General features: G+C 36.1%; 1 protein-coding gene and 1 long non-coding RNA gene across 2 annotated transcripts; one reads left to right on the top strand and one right to left on the bottom strand.

Moving 5' to 3' along the window:
• Positions 1-12,015: 12,015 nt before the first annotated feature.
• LOC118060418 (uncharacterized) lies at positions 12,016-13,429 on the bottom strand. The gene is made up of 3 exons (XR_004689452.2): positions 13,208-13,429; positions 12,663-12,866; positions 12,016-12,542 (listed from the first exon to the last, which is right to left on the bottom strand). It is a non-coding gene; the product is annotated as an uncharacterized lncRNA (long non-coding RNA).
• A 4,392-nt stretch (positions 13,430-17,821) lies between these two features.
• On the top strand, positions 17,822-20,478 carry LOC140954890 (uncharacterized). The gene is made up of 5 exons (XM_073405879.1): positions 17,822-18,274; positions 18,431-18,859; positions 19,489-19,576; positions 19,829-19,983; positions 20,167-20,478. The coding sequence occupies exons 1-5, from the start codon at positions 17,822-17,824 to the stop codon at positions 20,476-20,478; spliced, it is 1,437 nt and encodes a 478-aa protein (XP_073261980.1).
• The last annotated feature ends 1,204 nt before the right edge of the window (positions 20,479-21,682 follow it).

Below are 21,682 nucleotides of genomic sequence, written 5' to 3'. Positions count from 1 at the left end.
AAGAGCTACCCATTAAATGCTCATAGTAGGGTGCCTTGAATGTATTGGCGAACAAAGCCACCATCTCCGTTTCTATCAAAGGGGGTTGCACATGCATGGCCTCGTCCCTCCATCTTTGCGCATAAGCCCTTACTGATTCTTGGCTTCTCTTTTCCATTGACATAAGGCTCGTTCGATCTGGAGCAATTTCCAAATTGAACTTGTATTGCTTAAGGAAAGCCTCAACTAAATCCTTCCATTTCTTGATCTTGGCATTATCCAGCCTCATGTACCAACTTAGCGCCGACCCCGATAGACTGTCTTGGAAAAAGTAGATCAGTAACTTATCGTCATGAATCACCTCAGCCATCTTATTGCAATAAGATCGAAGGTGAGTGTTTGGGCATTCCAACCCAGTGTACTTTATAAACTCCGGTATCCTGAAAATCTTTTGGTACCGTGATGTTTGGTACCAAGCATATTTCAGACGCTCGCATGGGGTCAAACCAGTCATTTCCCTCGACTGCTCTTAACCTTTCTTCCAAGGCTGATATCTTATCATCGTTCATAAATCCGGTGGACCTATTATCGGAAGGCCATCTGCTGTGACGTGAGCTTGAGGGGGCTGAATGGAATGGCAGGTGCAAAGTGCTGCTCCATCATTGAATCTGCCCCCAAGTTCTGAGATACCCCCGGGACATGAACTGACTGTGCTCCTATAGGTGGTTGGGTAGACATTCCCTCCCCGTTCTTGGCTCTTAAAAGTTGCTCAAGCAGATTGGTCAATCGAGAAACTTCATTTTTCACAGATTCCAACTCGGTCTGGTAGTGCGACTCTAAGTGAGCTCTTTCTTCGTTTTCCATTCTTGATCTGGATCGGGTTTGGTGGACTCTGGATGTGGGACCTATGTTTCACGATCTGGCGATGCATGCATAGATGTATGAGAAAAAAAAATGCATGATTGTGATAAAAATGCTTTATTCATTGGGTATGAATGTATGACTGCAAAAGATATTATGGAACATACATCCTAAGGATAGGTTCTAGTTCTTCTACGTGAGACATAGGGTAGGTTTACTACTAGGTCTCTAAAAGAGGGTCTCTTGCTGTTCCAGTGATCACCCTCGTAAAGGCAATATGGAGGTCCAGCAGATAGTGGGATGGCACGTGTACCAATCACTATCAGTCTAAACACTCAGCAAAGAGTTGGGGTTTACACAAACTTAAGCCTTGACTCAAGTCATAAGGCAAGCTGCTAGTCCCCCACTTAAACTTAGAGTTACATGTGTGTGTCCTCCAAAACATAATAATAATAATAAAGTGATGCATGACTATGGCATGTATGATAGAATGTAAAGATATATGCTAAAGCTTTTAAACAAAACATCATAAGAAAACAAAAACCAATAACATATAACATAAACAAACAAACAAATCAAGCTTAGTCCTAACATCCCCAGTGGAGTCGCCATACTGTCACACCCCCCACAAAAATTTATAAATTAAAGAAGGCACGACATCGGTTGGCGATTTTCGTAGTGTTCTGATGATTTGGTTCTTTTGGAGTCGCCACCTAGTATTTGGTCACTAGGAAACCCTAACTGGTCTTTCAGAGATTCTAAGGCAAGGGACTGGTTGCGTAAAGGAAGGTACCAGCACCCCTAATACGCCCTACCTGAGGTAAGCTGCTTGGTGTTTGGTTTGCTCTATAGTCTATGGTGTTGGTGTTTTCTTAATCCCGTCAACTCGTAAATCGCAAGGAAAAGAGAATAAAAAAAACGAAGAAAATTTCACAATTTCTTAAAAAAAACAATTACTTTTCACGACTCGTAAACCGTGGAGAGAAAAAAAAAATAATTTTTGAAATGTTCTCGATCGCAACCAAAGCTTCTTTCAAACATGTGCGTTGATTTATTACTCCCGATAATATTTTGGATGTTCGTCCTTTTAAGGATTTCTTCATCCAAACATTAGCGGTGAACAATAACCACAACTTCTCCTCCCAAAATAAGATTTTTATAGTTTTTGGAATATTGGCCAATACCCTTTGGAGTTTTACAAACAGGTTGTAAAATCCACAAATGCAAGAAAATGATTTGTGTTTAAGAAATCCATGCGAAAACACATTTTCAAAAAAAAACTTCCAATATTTTTTATATATAAAAAGAACATTTCAAAACATGTTAGTGTATTGGCCGTATGCAACACGCAAAGAAAATATTTCTTTTTTTGACGAAATCGGGTATTTTTAATACTGAATTTGTATCTCCACAGCATAAAAATACAAACTAATATTAAGTCATTTTTAAAAAGATGTACAAAAAAATCAATAATATTTTAAGGAATTTTTAGAATTTTTTTTTAAAGCAAAAAAAAAAAATTTATCTTTGAAAATTTCAGGTGTCTCGACTAAAATCAGATATTTCAAATACTGATTTATACCTCCATAATATAAAAAAAAAAATACAAAACCCCCTTAAAAAATATATATATATGAAAGGAAAGTAACAACATTTTTTTTAGATTTTTCAGATTTTTTTATAAATATTTTTTATATATATATATATATATAACATATACACATATATATTATAATTTATAATAATATATAATAATATATTATAGGGCTGGGCCGGCCCAAATGAATGGGCCAGGCTCAGCCTCAAAAAAGAGACGGGCCGATCTCGGCCGAATGACATTGGGCCGATCTCGGCCCGAGAAACAAACGTGGGCCGATCTCGGCCCGAAAAACTCCTACGGTCTGGGCCAAGACCGGCCCAGACTTGCAAGGCTGGGCCAGCATCGGGCTGGCCCAGCAGACCCAGGCCCAGCGGGGGAAGAATTAATTTTCTTCCCCCGCCTCCTGCATGCAGAATGCATGCAGGAGGCAAACCTGCAGAAGACACAAAAATGAGGGGAAGAAAATGTACCTGGCGTGGAGGAGGTGGTCGCTGGCGGTGGTGTGGGCTCGTGCACGGTGGCTCCGGGCGGCGGCGCTGCGGCTGTTTCCAAGTGTTCGGTTCGCTCTCTCTCTCTCTCCTCTCTTTCTCCTCTCTCTCCCGATCCTCTCTCCCTTTTTTTCTCTTCGGTTTTCTTCTATATTTTATAGGGGCAGAACGGGTGGGAGACCATGGTTAGTGCGCCTTCAATCACGCAACGGCTGGTCGGCTCTTTTCGGCGGTGGTGGGGCGAGGAGAGAGACGCGGGAGAATTTTCGAAATTTTTGCCTTCGGTTCTGCTAAAACGGGGGAAAGGAAGAAGATGAACAGTGTCGTTCAAAACGACACCGTTCTGGTCTTTTTTTTTTTTTTTTTTTTTTTTTTTTAATGAAACGGCGTCGTTTTGGGTAAAACGCGCCGTTTCATTTAAATGGCTAAACTTCAAATCAGTCCCTCAAATTCGGTCCCGCCCCTCTTGTTGGCCGCCTTTTTCATTTTGGTCTTGGCCTCTGATTTATGCAATTGAGCCCCTAATTGATCAATAAACTTCCAATTTCTTCAATTAAGCCCCTGAAACAATTCCAAACAGACCCCTCTATCTTTGCGCCTTCTCCAAATTGGTCCCTGGTTTTGGATTTTCTTAATTAAGTCCCTAATTGGCCCTTAAACTTCAATATTTATGCAATTAAGCCCCTGATTTGACTTAATAAATTCCTAAAAATCATAATTTGGCCCCAGAACTTTAATTTCTTCTAATTAAAGCCCAAATTGACTTAAAAATCAATTTTTTCTTGCAATCAAATCTTTATAAATTCAAATAAAATCCAATTAAGTCCATAAACATCCAAATTTGGGCTTCTCCTCAAAATTCAAAATTTCCTTCTCAATAGGGCTCTCATCCTTCAAGAAAATACTGTCAAAAATCCAATCTTTGTATCTTTATACTCCTTGACCAGTTTTCTAACCATTTTCTGAGTGCTTCTGCCTTCCGTTATTTTTTCTAGCCTCTTTTGGCTATTTATTTTATTTTTTCATGGGGACCAAAAATGGGTTACAACACATTGAATGGAATAAAACGTGAAAAATAATGTATGTGGTCCAAAAAGACAAATTGTTCCTGCATGTGAAGGAGAACGATAGATCATTGTATGAGAAATTACTCCACACGCTTTATTTTCCTGCATGTAAATCCTTATACTTTAAGTTCGGTAATGCTCCAATCATCTCCGCCGCTCGCTTTAGTACTGTTTATTTTTTTATTTTAAAACTATTTTTGAAAAAAAATTATTTTTTTATATATTCAAATTAATATTTTTTTGAGTATTTTTAAATCATTTTAATGCGTTGATGTCAAAAATAAATTTTTAAAATTAAAAAAATATTATTTTGATGCATTTCCGAGTAAAAAATATTTTAAAAAACAATTATAATCACACTCCCGAATACCTCTAAAGTTTTGGACTTTTGTAACCCAAACTAATCTCTCTCGTAATTCATTCGCTTTGTTTATCATTTCTTACAACTTGTCGTCACTTCGCTATATTACTTTTTTTTATTTGTAGTGAAAAGATTATATTCCCATTCAAAATTATAGCACAAAACCGCACCCCAACAAAACCCCCCCCCCCACTTGCCCACAGCCTTTGCCTCTGCCTCCGCTTCACCCCAATCCAGTCATTCCAAACTTCTCATTTCAATTTTCTTATTTGAAAAAGAACAACTATGTATTCAAGTAAAAAGCTTGGTTAGATTCTTAAAATGTACGGGAAACAATTGAAAAAAAGCTTTGAGGAGCCTATAGAAGGAGTAACGTTGACTTAAGCTCAAAGGAAGGTCAAGATCGAGAAAATTTTTATTTTACATTACATGGATATCTAATACTCCATCCATTAATATTTATTGGATTAGATAGTACAATAATTAATAAAAAACAATTACCTTAATACAATAACTCGTCATCCGCAACAATTGGGATCAAGATTTATATATATATATGAACAATCATTTATTACTTATAGAAAACATATATAAAAGAATAATGAAAACATGTATTATTTAACTATGTTAATTAAATAATATGCAAAAATATTGATTTAGCTCAAATTTATTCAATCTATTTTAATAGTATTTTTAATTCATTATCAATTCTCTACATAAACTCAAATTTCTATATATTTACCAAAAATTTCAACTCGACAATAAATTTAACAAAATATAAAATAGAATCGTTATATAAGTCATTATTTATTTCATCACAAAACACCTAGGTCACAAATTCAACATAAATTTCATCAATTTATAAATAAATATAATTTTATAAAATTTTAAACAAACCCTAACATATACAAGTCATAAATTCAAACAACAAATTTGTATGATAAAAAATATAAAATAAATAAACACCCAATCAAAATACATATACTATAAAAATTTGCAAAAAAAAAGAATCAACATTTTAAAATTGAGTTCAAACAAAAAAGATAGATTTGCTTAGTTAAAGTACAGAATCCTAAAAAAAACTTGAATCAAAACTCAAATGTTGATAAACTGAATGTTGTGGTAGCCGGATTTGTTGTGGGGGTTGAATTGTGTTGAGATTGGGAGGGAGGGGTTGTTTTTTTGCAGGAAAAAAATGCATAAGAAAAAAGAAAAAATGGAGGAGTGAAAGAAGAGAGTCAATCGTCAGGTCATAAATTAAATATCACTGAACCAATATAATTACTTCGTCGGTCATTCCATTAGTAAAAACATCACGTTATCATATGATTTGCCTTTTTAAATCCCACTATAATTCCCTTCTTAATTCCCTCGGTATATATCAAAGAATTTTTTTTGTCAACATATTTACGGACATATATACTTTACTGTTAGGTTAATTCCCTTAGTAATGTTGTCTTTAAAAGTTACACGTTATCATACTGTTTGATTTTATTTTCATTCTTTATTTACTCGTTGTGATTCTCTCAATATACATAAAGAGAATTTTTCTATTAATATTTACCGATAAATACAAAGATAAAAAATTATATCAATAAAAACCATCACAATATACCAATAAAAAGTTTCTTCCTTTATAATTATCAATCTTCCGATAGTAGTTAATCAAGTGACATGGATACAAGGGAAATTCAAAAATCAAAATTAAGAGCGGTACCCAAAGTTTTGAAATCCGGACCGGTCCGGCGGGTCGACCCGGGAATGGGACCGTTCCGAGTCTAAATAAAAACCCGTCGTGGAGTTGGCCTGGCGAAACCCGGGCAAACCCGGCTGAGACCCGACCCCTTTTTTGATGCACATAGCCATAAAATGATGTCGTTTTGGCCTTTTAAAAGGCCAAAACGACGAAGATGAATGATGCAGAATTGTAAACAGATAGAAAACCTACTTACAGAAAAAACAATTTCAATGGTATAGCTCTTGTGCCCATAATACACCTCCACCCCAAACACGGTGTCCCCCTCCGTCAATGGGCTCTAACCTTATCGATAGCCTTACGTGGCTGGACATTATTGATCTCGTTTGGTTCTTTAATCTCCCTGTTAACTAAAGAGTTTTAGTCCTTGTCTCTTTGCCTCCTTGACTGTCCGTCTCCAATCTATTCTCCTTCTACAGATTGCTACCAGAGGTTATTTCTTCTCTCATATCTTTTAGCTCTCCTATTTCTTTCTTAATTGCTACTTTCTATTTGATTTTCATGCTACAAAATCAAAATTAAAAATAAAAATTCCCAACTTATTTGTGTTTGCTTTCCTGGAAACGTAGCAAAACTGAATTTATTTTCATGCAAATGATGAATTCAGCTCAGAAAATTAATCTCTCTTGCTATTGAGAACGAATTTGATTAATTTAACAATTTTTTAAAAATAATTAAACATTTTTAAGAATAAATTTACACTTTTTTTGTGGTAAACAATGAAAAATCAAAGAAGCTCCTGAGTTTCAATTGAAAATCTTCATATTTTTTTTTATACTGAATAGTAAAGAAAATGGCATTAGAAGAAATTCTCAATTTTGAACTATTTGTTGCATTTTGTGGCTGAAAATGTGCAAATTCAACTTAGTGATTTTGTGCTACATGTTCCATTGTATTTAGCTGTTATTTGTTTGTTTATCTGCTATTTTCTAGTTGGTTGACTTATATCAGTAGGTTTTTTAAAATATGAGTAATCTGTGAAATATTAGTGTATATTTTGTTGGCAATTGAATTGGGTGTTTGATGCTTGGTGCTCTTGTTTTTCTTGGATTCTAATTAAACAACTGGTATTAAACTTTTAGTTTGATTCAGTATGCCCAAAATGAGTTCTTCAAAGAAACAACTAAATGCTGACACGAGTCTAAAAGCATTTTTTTTATGTTGATCCGGATTAACCGGGTCAACCCGTCTAACCTGTGACTCGATTATTAGACCGGATCGATTGATGGATCGGGTTTCAAAACTATGGCGGTACCGTAGTTCCCGTACTTCTTGGATTTCTTGTCTTAGTACACCCCGTAGGGCACTGTCCCGACTGGAACTTTTAACGTGGGATCAGAAAGATATTCTTGGTAATATTATGTCCATCTCCTCACCTCTGTGAGGTCGACTTCAATGCTTCACTTGATAAAAAATATAATTAAAATTAAAAAAATAAAAAGTAATTTGAAGTAAAAAAAACAAAAAAACAAAAAAAACTATTCGACCTCAAGTCAAACAGGAACTATATAAAAACCTCCCGAGTTACAAGAATTAGAACCTCCTAGGGGATTTCAACCACTGATAGGGTTTACATTATCCCTGCTTTTATTCAAAGTCGCAATATTTACTGATACAAGATACAACGAAGCATCAAGAAACCTATCACATCAGAGAGCTATATGTCGCACGTCAAAAAATCCGCGCGGCATCGGCTGGTGATTTTTTTCATTGTTGCGTTTGCTTGAATTGGTTAGATGGAGTCGCCACCTAGTATTTAATTGAGGGCTACTAGGAAACCCGAATGTACTGGTATTGTCAAAGATTCACGGGTAAGGGACTGGTTATGGTTAGGGAAGGTATTAACACCCCTAACACACCCTACCTGAGGTAAGCTGCTTCATGATTTCGCCACCCTACCTAAGGGCTACTAGGAAACCCGAATGTACTGGTCTTGTCAGAGATTCGCGGGTAAGGGACTGGTTGTGGTCAGGAAAGGTATTAGCACCCCTAACGCACCCTACCTGAGGTAAGCTGCATCGTGATTTCGACGTGTTAAAGAATTTTTAAAATTTTGTCTTTTCATCGGATATTAGAAATATAACTTACGTATAAGTTAATAATTCTTAAACGTGATCCAATCAAGATATTAAATTCTTCTTTAATCTTTTCAATTTTATCATAAATAAAAACATCCATAAAAAAAAATAAAAAATAAAAAAACATACAAGCACACACATTCACTTTTACTATATTTCTTTTCTTTTCTTTTCCTTTTTTTTTTTGGCTTTCATATACACTTCAAAATACAAATTATAAAAGCTCAAAACTAAACAAATATTACATTAAACAATTGAAATATTACAAAGCAACACAAAGAAACTCCAGAAATTGCAGGGAAGGACTTCTGCACTACAGCAACAGTGGCGGCGCGTTACTCCACGCGCCGCCGCCACTGGCGGCGCATGGATTCACGCGCCGCTGCCGATGGAGGTGGCAGAACCAGTGGATCGGGGCCGTCTTCCTCTTCTCTGTCTTCCTATGCCGTTTGTGAAGGTCACCGTCACCTGCAACAAGGGAAACAACGCACAAACAATAGTTGATTTTGAGTTTTCTTCGGGTCCAGATCTGTTTTCGAGTCTTCTTCTCCGTTTTGGATCTGCTTCTCTCTACAGATCAGTTATTTTCCTTTGCTTTCTCATCCTTCTCTGTTTCAGGTGGCGGCAGAGTTGTGGGTGTCGCTACTGTGGCTGACGGTGTGGATGGCGCTGATGGCTCCGTGGGTGCTGCTTCCCCGTTGCTGCTGGTAGGCGGCCAAGGAAGAAAGGAGCCGCTGTGTGGGGTTGCTCGCGGTCGGGTGAAGAAGCTGAGAGGCGGTGGCTTGCTTCTGTGGAGGCCGGCGCTGCTGAGACCGAAGGAGAAGAAGAAACTGCTGAGGGGAAAGCTTCGGGTGGAGAAGTTGGGAGACAATGGCTGCCGTTGAACAGGAGAGAAAGGGACAGATTTGGGAGCTGCTGTGGGCACGATGACGGTCGGTCCGTGGTGGGAAAATGGAGAAGGGAGATCGGTCGACTGTGTTTGCGAGGCAGGCCAGACATGGGCAGCTGTGGAGAGGCAGGGGCTGGCTGAGATTGAGCTGGTCGGGGTTATGTGGGAATGGGGCTGCTTGTGGTGCAGGGGAGACGATGGAGAGCTGAAAATCATGGGGTCCTTGGCTCTGTTCTGAAAACACCAACCAAGGATCCCGGGGAACGGCGGCTTTTCTGTCGGTCAGGGGCGGGCGACTAGTTTGTGTGGGTAGAGTTAAGTTTAGGTTTAGGTTTAGGTTTAGGGTTTTTTTTTTTGTGTGTTTCCCTTGGATTTTGCAAAATTACCCCCTCCTTTGAGTGTGTTGAGGAAACTAGTATTTATAGGTAGAAATATTGCCAGGTTTTCAAAATTGATCCCTCAACTTCTTTTTTTTAATTTGATTTTTCTTAATTTTTTTGTATTTTTCAAAAACGAGCAATATCAAAGTTGACTCAATGAATAAAATCAATTATTTTAAAAATGACGCGTGAAAAGTCGAACGCGTTCGAAAGACCCTTAAAATTTTAAATTCTTTTTAGACGACGCTGAAAATGGTAAAAACGATGCAAATATATTAAAAAAACGTATTTTTTGGATTTTCAATGTTTTTTTTTTGCTATTTTTGGATTTTTCTAAAAATTTACCAAAACATAGATCAAAAATTGGGTAGCAACACTATATATGAAAGCCCTCGTTTATTTCCATACATTATTAGAGCATATAATTAAGAACAACATCATGAACATAGCATCGACGCCTTGACATTGTATCCATGGATATATTTTAGAGAGAAGACAACTTATTTCTTCCAATAAGAAGTTAGATTGTCGTATGTGGTAGAACAAAGATGCCAATTGCATCAAGGTAGTGGTCTCCTCTTCCTTGAAATCCAATCACGACCGAACCTTCAATTGGTACGGAGAAAGAAGTGCCGGCAGCGTTTCCGAAAGGTCCATGTGTAGTGAGATTAGTTATGAACGATAATGATGTGATCACCACCATTCCAGCATAATTTCCATATGTCCCAGTTATGGATGTTAGATGCTCTAAAAGCCCATCAATCTCAATCTACACGTAAGTTGCATCATAGAATACTGTATATAGTATTAGCTTAGCTAAAGAAGGAAGAGAAAAGGAAATGCTTCATTTGTTTTGCTATCCGGTGCAAGCCATAAATGCCATACTCACTCTTCTTTTTACACCAGTGTCATTAGGGTTTTTGCCGCCCAATTTTCCGTAGGCTACATCTCTTGAATGTGAGCCGAGCCCGATTGAGCTGTTTGTTGAGACGCACGTGCGAAGTCAAGATCGCCAAAAGAGGGCTCAACAGTTCGTTGACAACCGTGCTCAATATTTTGTGGTATGTTTATTCAACCATTTTATTTTGTAAGTTATTATTTTTATTGAATATGATGATTACCTTTTTTTATTTTCAGGAGACCTATAATAGCTGGTTGAGGGAGAGGTATGGGGACGATCCTTCGATCCATCCGGAATTCGATTTGGATTTATGGATGGAGGTTGGATCGTCCGGTGGACCCGATAAAAATCAGGTTTATGGGATTTCCAACACTACGGCCGAGAACTTGCGAGCGGCTCGTGGTGTCTCAACTGTTGGGAGCTCCCAATCAGTATCGAGCACCCAATCTAAGGAGTTCATGGCCTTAAAGCAACACGTGGCTCATCTCACTGAGAAATATGAGGAACTTTCGGTGAATTATGAACACCTTCACCAAATGGTCATGAACATGGCATCACAGAGTGGTGATCCATGTGCACCTCCTCCTTTTTTGCTGTATAATAACTAGCCTCCTCTTTCTCCTCCTCCTCCAGCTCCACCATTATGTTAATTTCTAATGAATATTATTTAATTTTAATGGTTAATTTAATTTTTTTAAAAAACACATTCAGTTTATATTGAATATTATTTAACTTTATTTTTGGATGTTTAATAAAAATTTTATTTGCATAGATGACTTTTTTTACTATTAATTTATATAATTTTATATTAGGAATTCTAAATAATTTTTTTGAAAAATATTTAAAATTATGCAAATAAAAAAAAACTATAAAAAATATTCACCAAGGGTTTTACCGATGGAATCACTCCGTCGGCATTTCACAGTAGCTTGGTGCAAATTTCACAATCGCCGACGAGTTTACCGACAGAATCAATCCGTTCGCATTTTACAGTAGATTGGAGCATATTTCACAATCACTGATGAGTTTACCGACGAACATAGTTTGTAGGTATTGAATTCACTCACCTTCGAATTTAGTCTGGCAGTATATTTCAAGCGGAAACATTTTTTTTTTGCGCGCGATTTCCGTCTGTAAAACCATCGGCAATTGTTATTTTTTTACCGATCGCTTTAGCGATGGAATTAGGTATTACAGATGAAAGGAAAGCCGACGGACTGTTTCTGTCAGTGTTTTCGTCCGTAATTTTATTATCGACAAACTATGAATCACACACCGACGGAATATGTCCGTCAGTAAAACTGTGAAATCTTGTAGTGTATTTTATTTTTGTAAAATTATTTTGTTATGTTTTCGTGTTGTTTTGGTATATTAATGTTAAAATAAATTTTAAAAATTAAAAAAATATATTATTTTAATATATTTTAAAGTATAAAACACTTTGAAAACAACCGTTATCATATTTCCAGGGATCCTAAGTGGAAATCTCAAGAGTCGGTTTTAGAATCGGTAAATGGCACTGTTTATCTGCATTTCTGGTAGGATTTATCCCTATTTTTTTACAAGGAAAGGATCTTTTATTATGGTTGTCTCTGTTTAAATAACTCCCGAGTCACAAGAATTAGAACCTCCCAAGGAACTGATGCACTTAAAAAGAAACTCAAATTTTCACCACTAGAGGGATTTCAACCACTGATAGGGTTTACATTATCCCTGCTTTTATTCAAAGTCGGAATATTTATTGATACAAGATACAACGAAGCATCAAGAAACCTAGCACATCAGAGAGCTATATATGAAAGCCATCGTTTATTTCCGTACATTATTAGAGCATATAATTAAGAACAACATCATGAACATAGCATCGACGCCTTGACATTGTATCCATGGATATATTTTAGAGAGAAGACAACTTATTTCTTCCAATAAGAAGTTAGTTTGTCGTCTCTGGTTTAACAAAGATGCCAATGGCGTCAAGGTAGTATCCAGCTCTTCCATGAAATCCATTCACGACCGAACCTTCAATTGGTACGGAGAAAGAAGTGCCGGCAGCGTTTCCGAAAGGTCCATGTGTAGTGAGATTAGTTATGAATGATAGTGATCTGATCACCAGAAGTCCATTATAATTTCCATATGTCCCAGTTATGGATGTTAGATGCTCTGAAGGCCCATCAATCTCAATCTACACGTGAGTTGCATCATAGAATATTGTATTTAGTATTAGCTTAGCTAAAGAAGGAAGAGAAAAGGAAATGCTTCATTTGATTTGCTATCCTATGCAAGCCATAAATGCCATACTCACTCTTCTTTCTACACCAGGGTCATTAGGGTTTTCGCCGCCAAATTTTCCGTACTCTTGGCCATTGCCGTCTTTGAAAGAGAGGGACTTGATATTGACTCGTTCATGAACAATTATCTCTTTTATCCAGCTTCCCACCGTAAAACTAAAAGGACCTCCACCTGGACCACCCCATGGCCCAACTGAAATGCTTCCATTTGAATTTGCCTGCACGGAAAGCAATAGTCATAGTCAATTATTTCTGTTGTTCCTAGCCATATGGCTTGACACACCTTCAATCCTGCATTGCGACACTTGGGCGAATGTCTAAAAAGGATACATGTCTAAGAAATACTAGACGAGGCTGTAAAATGTCACAGAAAAATGGCTTACTGATATATAGAAGAGGACGCTAGCTTAAAAGAAAACAATATTCATAAAACCCATCTATATATGTTCATCCAAAGAGAAGTGAAACTTTGAGACTCAGACGAGGACGCATGCTTAAAAAGACAACAAGCATCAATAATAACCATATTTACTGATAAAATATAGTTGAATGAACTTACCGGTGTCACAAAAATACCGAGTGCATCAAGGTATGAAGCACATCTCCCATGGAATCCAACGACGGCGCTATCTGCTATAGGATGGAGAAAGTTTCACCAGGAGCTGTTCCAAAAGGTCCATATGTGGTGAGATTTGTAATGAACGATAGGGAAGTGATCACTAATTGTCCTTCGTACTTTCCATAAGTTCCGCTTATAGATTTCAAATGCTCTGAAGGCCATTGGATCTCAATCTATACAAAACACAACGCGCGCATAAAATAGAAGGTAAGTGCTGCTGATCTATTAATATTTTTATTTATTTTTTTAAAGGCAGAACGTATTAAATTTATAAAGGGAAATGAAGTACAAAAACATTCAGCAAGAAACAGAGATAAAAAGGATAAAAGAACCCAAAAAGAAAAACATAACAGACAGATTATAAAGGATCTACAAAAATGGTACGAAGTCAGTAATACGATTTTGCCAATCCATCAGCTATGGAATTAGCCTCCCTGTAAATGTATTAATATATGAAATAGCTAGGTCACCTTTTTTCTCTTCACCCCTGTCATTAGGGTCGTTGCCCCTGCCACCGAATGTCCCAGAAACCAGGCCACTGGCATCTTTGAAGGAAATGGACTTGATATTTCCTTCTACACGGAGGACTATCTCAGTTATCCCACCGCTTGCCCTGTAAATCCAGCGGTCGCCACCTAAACCTCCCCATGGTCCCAATGAAACGATTCCTTCCAAGGATGCCTGAGCACAAACCAGTAGTCATCATCAAAACACAAGTATCTATTAGCATGTATGAAGAAAATATACCTTAGATAGTTTCATACCATTTGCTTAGACGAATATGTTGAATGTTGGAATGTATCTGTTGTTTATATGGTGGTTAGTGTAATTGTGTGGGCGGTATATATAGACGGATTAGAAACGGAGGGAGGTACATACAGACAGATCAAGAAAAAATCTATCATACTGGAAGAAAAACGTGCAATAATGCAATACAATAGGACAAGAAACTTTGTTTATTGACCCAATACAGTGAAGTGTTCATTGAATGGAATAAAACGTGCAATTCGCATATAGGCTTGTATTTATCATTGTTCTAGTCTAGATGTACGTGGTCCAAAAAGACAAACTGTACGTTCCTGCATGTGAAGGAGAATGATAGATCATTGTATGAGAAATTGCTCCACATGCTTTATTTTCCTGCATGTAAATCATTATACTTTAAGTTCGGTAATGCTCCAATCATGTCGACGGCCACACTCTTTAAGTCTTGTTTTTTTTTTTTATTATTATTATTTTAAAAGAATTGTTAAAAAATATATATTTTTTAAATTATTATTTTTTTAGTGTTTTAAAATTATTTTGATGTGTTGATATCAAAAATAATTTTTAAATGCAAAATTTGTCAAAAAAAATTAAAGACCATCAAGTAGAAGTAAAAGGACTCATTAAGGGTAAAATGGTTATTTTCCATTAAAAAATAAAGCAAATTAGCTTTCCTTTTCTTTTATATGTTATTGACTGGGTAGAAGGAGAAAGGGAAAGAAAAGAAAAAAAAAATGAGAAAGAAAGAGAGAAAAGTAAGAAAAAAATAAGAAAATAAAGAGAATAACCTTTTAAATTTACAAAGTCCAACTTATAAAACATTAGTCTAATGAAGAATCAAGTGAAGAAATGAGAAATTTATAGAGGGAATTTGGCTAACTTTGGGAGAGAAGGAAATTGAAAGAAAGTCAATTGGTAATCATGAGAAGTTTGGATTTAATATTTGATTTAGATGTTTTTAAGTTTACTTGATTAAGTTAGGAAGTAATTTCATGAAAATTTATTTTAATTTCCCTTAAATCCTTAATTCTTGAACTTAGGATTCTTATGAGAATTTGAGGGAAATAGAAGGGGAAGGAAAAATAATGAAGTTGAAGTGGAATGGCATGAAAACAAGTTTTATTATAAAAGAATATAATTGCTATGTTTTACTTGTTGATAATGTAAGGTTGAGAAAACACAATTAAGTATTGCTATGTGAAATATTGTATGATAACATGGAATATGATCCAGGATGGTTGGATTGAAGTGAAAGATTAAGTATTGTGATTGAATGGAGTCTAATGGATAACTTGGTAACATAAAAAAACAAAAAAAAACTCTTCAGAATTTTATATAGAAAATTAAAAGTGCAACCTATAAGGGTAAAAAAAGGGATAGTAATTTTCTATTTCAATATATTTTCTTGATAATGGTAGAAAAAATCTATCATACTGAAGAAAAACGTGCAGTAATGCAATACAATAAGGACAAGAAACTTTGTTTACTGACCCAATACATTGAAGTATTCATTGAATGGAATAAAACGTGCAATTCGCATATAGGCTTGTATTTATTATTGTTCTAGATGTACGGGGTCCAAAAAGACAAACTGTTCCTGCATGTGAAGGAGAAGGATAGATCATTGTATGAGAAATTACTCCACATGCTTTATTTTCCTGCATGTAAATCCTTATACTTTACAAGTTCGGTAATGCGTAGACTGACTTATTTTTTAAATCATGTTTGTTTTTGTATTTTAAAAATATTATTAAAAATAAAATTATTTTTTTATTATAAATTAATATTTTTTTAAAACAAAACTAAATTATTTTAATGTATTAATATAAAAATAATTTTTTAAAGCTAAAAAATTATTATTTTGAAGATGAGATTGCAAAAGGCGCTGTCGAGTTCCCAGCTCAAATGTCCGGTATATCCTTCAAGCAAATTCAAGGAGAAGATGGGAATTTCGTAACAGTGACAGTCTATTGGACATGTGAAATCTAAGCCAATGATAAACCGATGCGTTTTATAGTTATTTGCTTTTATTTTAGAGCCTTAATATCTGGTTTTACTTCCTAAGTAAATCGATGTGATGTGTTTATTAAGGTTGCTACAATAATGTTATGTCATGATAATTAAGTTGATTTCAAAGGTTGTAACTTGTCAGTTCTGAAGTATGAAATAATTAAATAATATTATTATCATCTTTTACCCAGTAATTTTAGTTAGCTAAGAGCTCATTTTCCAACTGGGAAATAACGATTCCTTAGCAATTTTAGTTAGATAAAAATAATATGGTCATATTAAAATAACTAACTTTCATGGAAGGTCGAAACAAATTCCCCAGGGATTTGAAAGAGGCAACCACACGCTAACCGCATTTATGACGAGAAACATCACAACTTTCCCATCTATTTATGTTTATTCCTTTATCTTTATTATTTAAAATAAAAAAAATTATATCATTAGCCAATAAAATTTTCTGACACCGTTTTACGCCCACAAGTCTGTGTGTTAGACCATCACCCAACCCGAGGGGTCCACGCCCGGACCCGCAACTAGCTATATCCATCCACTGACCTTTTTTATTTCATAATAAAAAAAAAAAATCAGGAAGAAATGGAAAGATAAAAGAAAAATGATGAAGTGAAAAAAAAAAAATAGGAAACAAGAAGAAAAAGATGAAGAAAAGAAATTGATGAATTTCCATCAGACTGTTTATGCTCGTGTTTTTTTAGCGAAAATTTGCCAATTATCCAAATTTTGATTTATTAGTTTGTTCTTTTATTTCTTTGTTGTTAATTTTCATCTTCATCTTATTTTATAAATAATAACAATAATAACAGTAACAACAACAATATTAATGACAATAAATAAATAATAATATTAATATTTTAATGTCAACAATAATAAAACCAAATCATTGACGACGGATTGTAGCATTTCCTCACTTGATTGATAAAATAATGTCCATCTTTGATCAAACATGATTATATGATATATGTTTGTTGACTTAGTATTTTGATTCTCTTATCACCAATTCTGAAAAATAAGTACGAGGGAATTGATAGGACTGAAAGATATACATATTTGAAGCCCTCTATACTTAGTATTTTAACATTCTTAATCTGTCTTTTATTCCCTCAATACCTACTATCTATTCAGAGATATTCTATTTACAACCGTTCTTTAATTTTTCAAAACAGTTGTTTAATTAAATTATTTTTCAAACCTTAAATTGAAAGAAATAATTGTATTCTAGCAAAAAAAAAAAAAAAACAATAGAAATATATACGGGAAAATACTCTCAATCTCTATGTCAATAGAACATATACGGGAAAAATACTATTTTCTATGGAAAATTGATGGAATGATTATAGAGAGGCTATATCTGGCCCATTGGGCTCCTATCTTGTCTTGGGTAACATGTAGAAAAATACCATAATAATATTTCTCTCCCTATCTGTTGTCTTGGCTCTTATCTGGCCCATTGGGCTCCTATTCCCTTATTTCTCTCCTTCTCTGTTGTAAAACTTTCCTATATAATAATATTCCAACGCCATGTGCAATGGTGTGGTTAATAATTATTGGTTTACAAAACCTTATATGGTATCGGAACCATAAGATTAACCTCCATCTAATCCTATGGCTTCAGAAAATTCTTCTTCTACTCTCTCATTTAACACCATGGTTCACATGGTTACTATCAAATTATCCTCCACCAATTTTTTTCTTTGGCACAATCAAGTGGTCCCTTTACTGCTGTGTCAAAAACTATATGGATATGTTAATGGCTCAACACCAATGTCCTCTGCTGCCACTGATCATGCAGCTCACAACATGTGGAAGCAATTAAATCAGCTCGTCATGAGCCTTCTGCTTTCTTCTCTCACAGAAGAAGATTTATGTATTACTATCGGCTTTACAACATCAAAAGATGTCTGGAACTCTCTTGAAACCACCTTTAACCAAAAATCTAAGGCCCGTGAACTTCAAATTAAATATGAACTTCATCTCAAAAGGCATGGCTCTCGTAGCATTTCTGAATATTCTCGAATATTTAAGGCTTATTGTGATCAATTATCAGCAATGGGACATCCAGTTGAAGATACTGACAAGGTGCACTGGTATCTACGTGGTTTAGGCCATGAATTTTCAACATTCTCCATCACTCAACTCTCTTTAACTCATATTCCCAGTTTCAAGGATATTGTTCCCAAAGCAAAGAGCTTTGATTCCATTAATCATAACACAAGGGTCCCTGCATATGTAGCAAATTTCTCTCCTGCATCTTCACATCGATTTGGAAACTCCAACAACTATTAACACAAATATAAAGGAGGGCCATCAAAGGGAGGAAACTGAAGCAAGCAATAGTATAGACGACCTCCTAGATGCCAAATCTGTCGTGAGGAAGGACATTATGCCACAGATTGTTATCGCAAATACATCAAACCTGATGCTAACCTTGCTGAAGCTCTTGCTTATTGCACCATTAAAGATGAACCTGCAGATTGGTACACAGATACGGGTGCATCAGCACACATGACAGCTGATGCATCTCAACTTGATAAGGTGGAACCTTACACTGGTAAGGACAAGGTTATTGTTGGAAATGGATCCTCTCTACCAATCACATACACTGGTTCTTGCTCTCCCACTCCTAATCTTCAATTAAATGATGTTCTTGTTGTCTCAAATTTAACTAAAATTTTGCTCTCTGTCAATAAACTCACCCATGACTATCCTTTATTTGTCTCCTTTACTGACAATGATTTCATCATACATAATCTTCAAACTCAAAAGGTGGCGGCAAGCGGCAAGCATGTTGATGGTCTTTATGTACTGAAATGTGGACACCAAGCCTTCTCTACTGTCATCACTAAATCCAGTCTTTATAATTCTTTTGCAATTTAGCATGCACGTTTAGGACATGTCTCCTCTTCAATAATTTTTATTCTTAATAAACAAGGTTCCCTGTCCCTCTCTTCTCTATTGCCGAATCCATCTCTCTGCATTAGCTGTCAAAAGGCTAAAAGCCATAAATTTCCATTCTCAACAAATGACAGTCGCTCCAATAACATACTTTGTCTTATACATTGTGATCTTTGGGGTCCAGCTCCCATAACTTCCATCTCAGGATACCAATATTACGTTATCTTCATAGATGATCACTCACGTTTTACTTGGTTTTATCCATTAAAACACAAAACTGACTTTTACCAAACATTCCTTAACTTCCAATCTTTGGTTGAAAATCAGTTCTCTACGAAAATAAAGATTTTTCAAAGTGATGGGAGAGGGGAATTCATCAGTAAAAATCTACAGACTCACTTTACTAAGTAATTCATCATCAATTCTCTTATCCCTATACACCATCTCAAAATGGTAGAGCAGAGACGAAACATAGGCATATCACTGAAACAGGTCTCACAATACTGTTTCATTCAACTGTTTCTCTTCATTTCTAGGTTGAAGCCTTCAGTACAACCATTTTCACCATTAACAGCTTGCCAACACCAGTCTTGAATGGGACATCTCCTTTTGAAATTTTGCATGGTAAGTCTCCTCTCTATACTACGTTTTGAATCTTTGGATGCTTATGTTTTCCAAACCTGCGTGTTTATACCAAGCATAAGTTTGAACCAATAAGTCTCCCCTGCATCTTTCTTAGTTACCACACTTCCTACAAAGGTTTTTGATGCCTTGATCCTGTTTCTCATCGTATATTTACCACTAAACATGCTCGTTTTGATGAAAATGTATTTTCATTTTCCTCTTCTAGCATGAAACCCTCCTCTGCCATCTCAGATTATATTGTTTTTCATGATCCTATCTCATCGCCTCCTATTATGGCTAGCACTAATTCCTCTACAGGGCATTCTTCTCCATCATCAGTGACCTCGTCCATGCCGTGTAAAACATGGGCTTTGGACTTGCCTTCATCCCAAAGCACCTCATCCTTAGTACCATTTGTTCCTGCTCCTTAGGAAGTGCAACCTTCAGCACTTCCAATCGCATCAGTTCCACATCAGAATTCTCATTCCATGATCACTCAGAGCAAAGAAGGCATCTTCAAATCCAAACATTATAGTTATGTATGTCAGGTTCCATCCTCTCCTTTATTGTCCTCTCTTTTGGTTATGAAGGAACCAAAGGGTTTCAAGAGTGCTGCTAAGTCTCTAGAATGGCTTGTTGTCATGGACGAAGAAATTCGGGCTCTAAAGCTCAATCAAACATGGGAATTAGTTCCACGACCTTCTACTATGAATGTGGTTGGATCCAAATGGGTTTTCCACACCAAATATCATTTGGATGGTTCCATCGATAGGCTCAAAGCATGCCTTGTTGCCAAAGGCTATACTCAACTTTATGGTCTTGATTTTAATGACACCTTTAGTCCTGTTGTTCGAGCCTCAACTATTAGCATTGTTCTCTCCATTGCAGTCTCTCATGGCTAGACCATGCGTCAGCTGGACGTAAAAAATACTTTCTTGCATGGTCTTTTACAAGAACAAGTTTACATGGAACAACCACTAGGCTATAGTGATCCCTCTCATCCAACTCATGTTTGTCGTCTTAAAAAGGCACTCTATGGTTTGAAGCAAGCCCCAAGAGCATGATTCCATCGGTTTAGCCATTTCTTACTCAATGTTAGCTTCACTAGCAGTCAAGCTAATTCCAGCTTATTTGTCTATTCATCAGCTTCTAAGGTTATTTACTTGCTCTTATACGTTGATGATATTATCATCACAGGCAGCAATATGTCCCTCATTGATTCCTTTATTTGCAAGCTACGTTATGGGTTCTCAATGAAGGATCCTGGCACCTTGAATTATTTCTTGGGTTTAGAATTCACTCACTCTACCACAAGCATATTTCTAAGTCGGCTAAAGTATACAAGAGATCTTCTACTTTGAGCTGATCTCCTTGATTCTAAACCAATTGCCACTCCCATGATTGCTTCCTAACATTTAACTGCTGATGGCAGTCCATTTCATTCCCCCATTACCTATCGCTCTCTAGTTGGTGCACTTCAATATCTAACCATTACAAGGCCAGATATTACACATGCAGTGAACTCAGTAAGTCAATTCATGCATGATCCACGGGAACATCACTTCCAGGCTGTTAAACGAATCCTCAGATATGCTAAAGGCACTCTACACTTTAGTCTCAAGATTACTTCATCCACCACCTTCAACATCTCAACCTTTTCAAATGCCGATTGGGCTAGCTGTCCAAATACAAGTCAATCTACATCTACATATGCCATCTTTTTAGGTGACAATCTTGTTTCCTGGACCTCTAAAAAGCAATCGACTGTCTCTCGCTCTTCTGCAGAATCTAAATAGAGAGCCTTAGCACTCACTGCCGCTAAGGTCAAATGGTTATATATTTTTCATGACTTACATCTTTAGCCATCAGACAGGCCAACTCTATTGTGCGACAATGGTAGTGCCATTTTCATGGCCCAAAATTCTGTTACTCAAAAACAATCTCGACATATTAACATTGATGTTCACTTTGTTCGTGAATTAGTTTGCAATGGTATTTTAATGATTCAACATGTGTCGTCCAACTTGCAAATTGCAAACATCATTACTAAAAGTCCATCAAGATCTATGTTTCTGCTCTTCAGATCCAACCTTCGCGTGTTACCAA

The sequence above is a fragment of the Populus alba genome, chromosome 17, assembly GCF_005239225.2.
Source record: "Populus alba chromosome 17, ASM523922v2, whole genome shotgun sequence".
NCBI lineage: Eukaryota > Viridiplantae > Streptophyta > Magnoliopsida > Malpighiales > Salicaceae > Populus > Populus alba.
This window is presented reverse-complemented; position numbering and strand designations above follow the sequence as displayed.